Source organism: Juglans microcarpa x Juglans regia, unplaced genomic scaffold (genome assembly GCF_004785595.1).
Source record: "Juglans microcarpa x Juglans regia isolate MS1-56 unplaced genomic scaffold, Jm3101_v1.0 JmScfU0044, whole genome shotgun sequence".
In the NCBI taxonomy this organism is placed as follows: Eukaryota; Viridiplantae; Streptophyta; class Magnoliopsida; order Fagales; family Juglandaceae; genus Juglans; species Juglans microcarpa x Juglans regia.
Genome location: NW_024475788.1, coordinates 18,227 through 27,022, shown reverse-complemented (window position 1 = coordinate 27,022; position 8,796 = coordinate 18,227). Strand labels below are relative to the sequence as shown.

General features: G+C 37.8%; 1 protein-coding gene across 1 annotated transcript; it reads right to left on the bottom strand.

Annotated features, from left to right (window-relative positions):
- Positions 1-5,068: 5,068 nt before the first annotated feature.
- LOC121245508 (MDIS1-interacting receptor like kinase 2-like) lies at positions 5,069-8,521 on the bottom strand. The gene is made up of 2 exons (XM_041143560.1): positions 5,665-8,521; positions 5,069-5,577 (listed from the first exon to the last, which is right to left on the bottom strand). Exons 1-2 carry the CDS (start codon positions 8,495-8,497, stop codon positions 5,267-5,269), a joined length of 3,144 nt encoding a protein of 1,047 aa, XP_040999494.1. The 5' UTR covers positions 8,498-8,521; the 3' UTR covers positions 5,069-5,266.
- Positions 8,522-8,796: the final 275 nt, after the last annotated feature.

Here is an 8,796-nt window from a genome sequence, read left to right as displayed (position 1 = left end):
TAATTTTTGTGTCAAACTGTGTTTCAATTATTTTATAAAAATGAGGAAATATGAGTTTGACATATGATTTTTGATGCAAGGAAAAGAACCAGACATATTTTGTAAAATGATCAACAAAGATAACATAAAAGCGATGACCATTGAGACTAGTTGTGGAGGAAGGTCCCCATACATCCGTATAAATTAAATCAACTGATGAGCTTTATTGATGACACACGAGTGACAATGAGTAGAACTAAAATCACAAGAACTTGTTGGAAGAGGAAAACAACTAATTATGCGATTTACAACTTTTGAAGATGGATGGCCAAGGCTTTATTGCCGACCAGCTGTTGATGTTCTTTCATGAATAAGAGCAATTGGTGTAGCAGCAGGTGATGAAGAAAGAGGATAAACTCCAATCTCACACGGGCCTCAAAGAATTGTCTACCCTATTCTCCGATCCTTCACAGGAACATAAGTTGGGTGAAATTTCAATAAAACATTGTTTTGCTTTGGAAAGGAAAGAGTGAGAAAGTGAGAGAGCCAGAGTGAGTGATGGGCAAACCTGATCCATCACCAATAATAACCTCATCAGCACCATCATATTCAAAATGGAATTGTACATTTGAAACCTGAGATGTGATATTGTGAAAAGCTGCTGAATCAAGGAGCCGACGTTTATTTGGACTAGGAGCAGTAGTGTGCAATTCGCAGTTGCTTCAGATGACTTTAGTTTTGGGCAATACTTTGCAATATTACCTTGTTGATCACAATATTGGCACTTTGGTGAGTATTTGTAGTGTTTGAGTTGTCGAGGTTTGGATTGAGAGTCAGCCTTTGATGATTGTTGGTTTGCTGAGTATTGAGGCTTTAAAGGACAGGAGTCTCGACGTTGAGTATTGTTGGCAGTGAGTACCAATGATTGTGTAGTTGACTCAATTCTTTCGAGATAGGCCTCATGACCAAGTAACAGATCATGTAACTCTTCAAAGAAGAGGGAGGATTCTTGGGCTCAAATAGGGGCAACAATATCACGATATTCAGAGCCTAACCCCTATAGAACATATAATGTGATGTCATCTTGAGATAAAGGTGCATCACTGAGAGCAAGCTCATCAGCAATACTTTTAACAAAGTGAAGATACTCTGTTATAGTATGAGTGCCACGCTGCATGAGGGTGAGATCCTATTTGAGCTGCATTACTCGAGTCCTGGATCGACTGGCATACAGTTTGGTAAGTTTGGTCCAGGCTTGATGAGACGTCTTTGAGGTAGCTATGACTGATATCACTGCTGGAGAAACAAAAGTCAAGATTGCACTTAGAATAAGTTTATCTTGACGGAACCAAATTTGATAAGCTGCAGTAGTAGCTGCATCATTTGACGTCAGTTGAAGTGGCCAAATATGAGTTCCATCGACATAACCAAAGAGGTTATAATCGAGAAGAAGGGACTCAAATTGAGCATGCCATAAAGGAAAGTTTGTTGGTGTGAGTCAAGCAGTGATTTGCTGAGTCGCATTGATAGCTATGGGAACAATTTCAGAGGAGGAGTTAGCCTTGGCAATAACAGGAAAAAGAAAACTAGGAAGATACTTGTTAGAGTGTTTGGGGCTTTTAAATTGATACCATGTAGAGAATTATACAGAGTTTGGAAAAAATGATTCATACACTTTCATTAGATGATGAAGACAAATATATATAGAATTTTGAAACCAAAAACTATTCCTAAACTTAAGCTAATGTATAGCAAACTATGTGTTCTACAAATCAAGCAAATAAAAAAGAATTAAATGAGTATAATCATTTCTAATTCAGATTTTGTGCATGATTTGTAGTTGTCCATATAGCTGCAACCAGCCACAAGAATCACCCAGCCTCTCCTCGTTCAAAGCCAACCTCCACCACCGTGAACCCACCACGGTTAACACCACCGAAACCACATCCCTTTGTTTACCACCCAAGAGACAAATCTGCACGTTTCAAGCAGCAAGGCCTCGTCGCACCCAGTCCAACCACAACCAACCCAGGACAGAATAAGCTGCTCAGCCACCATAGTCAGCCTTGAAACCGCCATGTGATAACCACTGTCCCACCCCTCACGGCCATCGTCCCTACAAGAAGGCCTGCCCAACCCGTGTTCGTCCAAACTCAGGCCAGTGCCTCTGCCTTACACCACCGTAGTACCCCTGCTCAACTACTGTGTGTTAGCCGCTGCAATGCAGGACTCTAACCATGTAGACCATCATAGCAACCATGGGAAAGCCAGATACTACAGTGCAAGACTCCACCACTACCGCCTAGTTCGTCCACCCCACGTAAACATCTACCCAGACCTCACCGCCATAGCCAACCGTGAACCCATGTCGAAAAACACCACTCTCAACCTCAACGAACGACCTTAGTTTTTGCATCTCAAAACAGAGCACTTCATCTCGTTCGATGCCACCAGCCATGGCAAGGAAAGCCCAGCAACACCGACGCCCTAACCACTCCACGATCTGCCGCTGCCCAACCACCTTGTCGCCGCCGCATTGCTGCCCTTTTGGTGAGTATCCCGTGCGGTCTGTCTCCCTCTCCCTCTCACGACTTACTCTCTTTCTCTCTCCGTGTTTACTCTCTCTCATCTCTCTCTCTCTCTCTTAGTGCTCCACCGTCGAGTTAGCCGCCTGCCACTCCGCCCCGCCGCGACATCTCCTCTCACAGTGAGGCTCCATCGCACAACTTGGGTCTAGGTATACTTCCCTGCAAACAAAGAAAAACATGGCTTATGGATTTTTACTTAAAGCTCTAGAAAGATTAGTTATTGCAATTTTGTCCCTTGAATTACAACGTGTACTTTTATGTTATTTTGTAACCATGGGTGTGTTTACAAGAACTAGTATAATATTTTCTAAGTGGGTCTAATACCACTTTATACTAGTACCAAAAATCTTATTTTATAGAAATATTTTTAATATTAATGTATTAGTCAGTAGAGTGAAACGATATTGATAAAAATTTAGGAAGTATTGATATTTTAGGATGATAAAAATTTGGGAAGTATTGATATTTTAGAATTAAGAGAATTGTAGACATTTGGGAAAAATAGGTTATTTGAGTATTTCAGGTTTAAGTATCGAAATAGGTGTTCATTGAAATTTATAGAAGTTACGTGAAAATCTTATAGGTGACAATTAATATTCGTTCGACATTATTGTGGGAAAAATTCTGAAAGCTAAAAAGTCTAGGTAAGTGGGGTTCCAATGCTAGACTTTGCATAAAAATAAAATGGGTTGAGGTTGATTTTTGGAAAATATGCATGTTTTGTTATGAAAAGAAATTTGAAATGACCTCAGTTATTTGTTCTGCATTACTCATGAAATTCTATATATGAATAAAGTATTTTCGGGCATAACTGATTTAGACATGAGCTTATTTTTGGCATTCTGTTATTGAACTGAGAAAAATGAGTGAATATGAAAATTTGATAATTTTTGCATGTGATGTGAAGATGTTCTAAATCTGTTTTGGAAAATGTGAAATGATTTGAATTTCAGTACTCTATTTTGATATGATGTGGCATCTGAAAAACCTTTGGCATGACTTTATGATTCTGTTCTGACTCTGATTTTGGTTCTGATATGGTGATTCTAATTATGTTTTGCTTTGATATCTAACCGTGTCACGGGATATAATCGTGACTTCTGGCATTGTCATGGGATATAATAGTGACCTTTGGCCCTGTCATGGGATACAATAGTGACCTCTAGCCCTGTCATTGGATATAATAGTTACCTCTGGCCCGACCACGGGATATAATAGTGGTATCTGCTCTGAGTGCAATCGCTTTGATAGCATGGTAATTTATGTTTTGCTTGGCTTTTCACAGATCGCACAACCTTACCACAGGGTTTAAACATGGTCTCTGTTCTGATATGATGCATTGATATGATATGATAAGATGGAGATATTCGGTCATGCTGTGCCAAAGGGGTCTTCGAATATGAAAAGTTGGTTCTTGAATATGAACAGTTTGAAGTGTCGTTCTGATTTTCTGATAATATGTATTTTTGAGATTTGCATATTGAAACTAAAATGTTTTGTTTCTGCATTCTGAACTCTGTGAAAATGCTCATGTTTACATACTAGTATATGTTCTATGTTTACTAAGTTGTTGATAACTCAATATTTATCTCCACAATATTTTTCAGATAAAGTGAATGCTTAGATTAAGGATCGAGAATAAAAAACGGGTACAAGATTGCTAAGTGTAGGGAATAGGTACTGAGATTATTGAAAGGTTATTATTCTGTAGATTGATTGATTGTATTGACTAGATTTATTGGGATGTTGACAATTATATTAAGCCTTGAGTAGTCGTATTTATGGTTATGCAGTTTTTGAAAATGGATGAGGATATGTTTATTGAGTCTTTGGAATATTTATTTGTATTGTAAAAAATGATTAGGCGACAAGTAGTAACTCTCTGACTCCATCCGGGACCAAGGCGTTACAACTATTCCCCTTAAACTTTAGAAAAAAAAATCTACTTGGATGTTCTCAAAAGTTAGTTGTAAAATGCATGGATTGCCTTCTTGATGCGAGTGCCTTAATTCACCTAACATCTAGAAAAATTGGTGGGGTTTTGGCTAGATTCATGTCTATCTCATGAAGGACTAGCGACTATCTTTCAAAAATCTTGTGAGTGAATTTGATATAATTTTAATTCTTTCAGCTTGAACCTGAAGTTTCCCAACAAATTTGCAATTCAACTAAGGAAAAATTATTAAGTACTCAAAGAATATAGATGACGTGGTACTCTCATTCTATCACTTCATGACAACATATATCATGCGCCACTAAAAAAAATTCTATATAAGACTACTTCTAAAATAAATAAAAAAATTAAAAATTGATGTCTCAAACTCCCACTTTTTTAAATTAAGGTATTCAACTTCAAAAGTTTCAAATCTCATGGATATCTATTAAAGGATTTATTGAGAACAAACAAACCTTAGAGTTCCAAAACCTTGCCACATATACTCCCAAAAGACACTTTTGTTGATTGATATAGTTGGAATTAAATAGAAGGACATGAGATGATAAAAAAAAGATACCTTAACACTCATACAACTAAAAACTAAAGTTACACATAAATACTTGGGATGGAAAGAAAATGCTCTAATAATTAAGTATCTTAGACTAACACATGATTTTAGCACTTATTTTCATTAATTATTATCTAGATAGTCTATAATCTTCAACTCTCGACTTTCAAGTTGGCAATGCATGTCTGGATGGCTCTAGGAATGTGCATTAATATTGGTCGATAACACTTTAGAAATCATGTGCATTGTCGGCCTTGATTGTGGACAGACATTTAAGCATTTCATGGCAAGCTGTACGACTATTATTAGTTCATTCTCAACTTGAACTGTTGGAAATGGAAGGCGTTGGTCCAACACATCTTTCACTTGTATGTTCTCCATAGCTAACGGCGATGATAGTGAGGAGATGAAATCACCTGGATGCTTTCCTCTAATGACTTCGATTGCCAATACCCCAAAGCTATACACATCAGATTTTTCAGTTACCTTCATTGTATAAGCAAGCTCTGCAAAGAAAAGAAATAAAGGAAAGATGGACAAAATCAACACATATGCATGCTTTTCTTTGAAAGGACAATGAAATAATTTATAACCTGGTGCAATATATCCATAAGTGCCTGCAGGGGAAGTCCAATTGGATGAGTCTACCTCCACAAGCCTAGCAGTCCCAAAGTCTGAAACATGAGCCTCAAATTGAGAATCCAGCAAGATGTTGCTGCTTGATATGTCACGATGAATAATCGGAGGGGAGCAATCATTGTGCATGTAAGACAAGGCATTTGCCACACCTTTAACAATATTCAATCTCTTACTCCAACCCAATACTTTAGCAGCATCTTCGTTGCCCAAGATTAGGGACAAGCTACCCCTTTCTAGATATTGACAAACCAAAAAGGAATGTTGCACATGAGAACAAAAACCATAAAGTTTAACAATGTTTCGATGGCGTATGTCTATCAATGCCCTTATCTCATTCAAGAACTCCTTTTGAAATCTGTTCTCACTAGCATCATGCAGTGGTCGATTGAATTTCTTCACGGCTAAGATATCACCTGAAGTTAGCTCTGCTTTATAGACAGTTCCATGTCCTCCTTTCCCAATGCAATATAGAGCATCAAAACCATTGGTCACTTTTATGATTTCATCATACAATGTTCTTCCATTGAAATGTAATATTGAAAGAGACAGTACTTGGCCCTCAGTCTTGCTTTGTTTGGATTCTAGATCCGTCTTTCTTCTTTGCATAAAGAGAAAAAACCCAAAGATAGAAAGTAGAACAGTAACTACTCCTAAAAGTGGGAAAACGAGAAGAAACACGACTTTGTGTCCCCTTTTTGAGCTATGTTTGTATATCATGGAAACATTGCAAGGATGTAGTCCTAGAACATTACCACACAATCCCTTGTTCCCTTGTAATGCTTCTACAGAAGCATTTATAAATGTGTTGCTATCGGGAATCGGTCCCTGCAACTCATTGTAGGATATGTCGGCATACAACAACCAATGCATTTGTTCGAATGCTTTCGGAATGAAACCAGAAAGATGATTATGGGAGAGATTTAAGATCACTATGCTCTCCAATTTGTAAATTTCCATTGGTATCTCTCCGTTTAAAGAGTTATAACTTATATCTAATTTGGAGATATGAGATAAGTCCATGAGGTGTGTTGGAATCCTTTCGCTAAAATCGTTGTGGCTTAAATTCAATTCTATCAATTTCACGAAGTCCCCGAAATTACTTGGAATTGACTTACTCAGCTTGTTTGAGGACAGGTCAAGATATTCAAGATTTGTCAAGAACCCAAATTCAAAAGGTATAGCGCCAGAGACTTGATTGCCATTCATCCACAATTTCATTAGAGAAATTAGGCTTCCGAATTCTTTTGGAATCGTCCCAACTATATGATTTGAAGAAAGATCAAGTTCACCTAGCTGAGTAGTCCAGTTCCCAATCTCTTTTGGTATGCTACCAGTAATATTGTTTTTACCCAGAAGTAGGGTTTGTAGTTGTTGACACTGGCCCCAATTACTTGAGATCCTTCCATAAAATCGATTATGCCTTAGATCTATGAACTCCAAGTTTGGATAGACACCGAAGTCCTTAGATATATCTCCAATGAGTTGGTTACCTCTTAATTGGACTCTGACTATGCTTGTGCAATTTTTGAAACTTTTGGGAATTTGGCCATCCAAATGGTTGTTGCTTGCAGCAAAGTACCGAAGTGATCCACCATGGCAAAAGTTTTGAGGCAAATTACCAATAAATTGGTTTGTGTCTAGTTGTAGAGTTTCCAAGTTGATGAGATCTCCAATTCCTTGAGGAATTGGACCGGTAAGTTGGTTTTCACGAAGTACTAAAGATATCAAATTGCTCATGTTAGCAAAAGAAGTTGGAAGAGAACCACGTAGCTGGTTATGATCCAACTGTAGATCTTTGAGAGAAGTCAAGTTTCCTATTTCTGTAGGAATGGATCCAGAAAGGCTATTATTATCCAGGTGAAGTAGGGTCAGATTTACCAAATCACCTAATAATGATGCTGGAATTGAACCCGAAAGATTATTGTGTTGAAGACTTACACTCTTTAGGGATTTCAAATTTCCAATCTCCGAAGGGATGGGACCGGAAAGTGAATTATCAAACATGTGCAAGATGGTTAGCTTTTTCAAGTTCCCGAAAGTGGAAGGGATTGGACCTGTCAGGTGGTTTTGACTAATGTCAAGTCGATCCAAATTGGAGAGGTTTCCCATTTCTGGAGGAACGAAACCAGAAAGTTCATTTCCATAAAGAAGCAAAATAACCAAGTTGCTCAAATTGCCTAAAGAAGAAGGGATGTAACCGTCTATATGGTTTTTGTAAAGATAAAATTCAGTTAGAAGGTTTAGGCGCCCTATTTCTTCAGGAATGGAGCCGTTTAAGTTATTACGTCCAAGGTGGAGGGCCTTAAGAGTAGCTAGCTTGCCAATTTCTGGTGGGATTTTGCCTGAAAACTGATTAAAGGACAAATCGAGATATTTGAGTTTTGACAGGGAGCTAATTTGAGGTGGAATTGTCCCATAAAGAGTGTTCACATAAAGATCAATGGACGCAAGATTTGGAAATGATAAAAAAGAAAATCCGTGAAGCGTACCTTGTAAGCTAGATTCGGTAAGGTTTATTTTGACGATGCTTCCAGCAAGGTTGCATGAAATACCAAGCCAATTGCATGGATTCCTACTTAGGTTTAGATTGGAAGAAAAAACTGGAATCCATGAAGATAAGTGGGATTGAGATTCATTTTGAAGGCTATTTTTCCATGTCAGAAGAGCAATAGCTTCTTTGGAACAATTAGAAGAAAAGGCAGGCGCGTCCAGTGATGAAACCAACTGAGCAAATAGGACAAAGTTGATGAGAAGGGAAAATACTTTCTTAATGGCTAATGCTCCCATTGTTTTTACTCGTAGAGCGTATAATAGTTAAGGGCTTTATTTATAAGCAATCTTGTACGAGGCCTACCACTCATCAATCTAAAAGTAATATAAACACGTGGAGTGAATTGTACAATATTTATTGAGAATTTTGGTATTCAAAAATTTAAGGTCCCATTTGGAACATAGACTTAACTTAGATTAACTCAGTTCAGTCTAATTGTAAGCTGAGTCTAACATCTAAACACCAAACTTTCAAATTACTAAATGCATCTCAACTCTAATCATCTTTACACGTGAGATCCACGTACAACATTTTC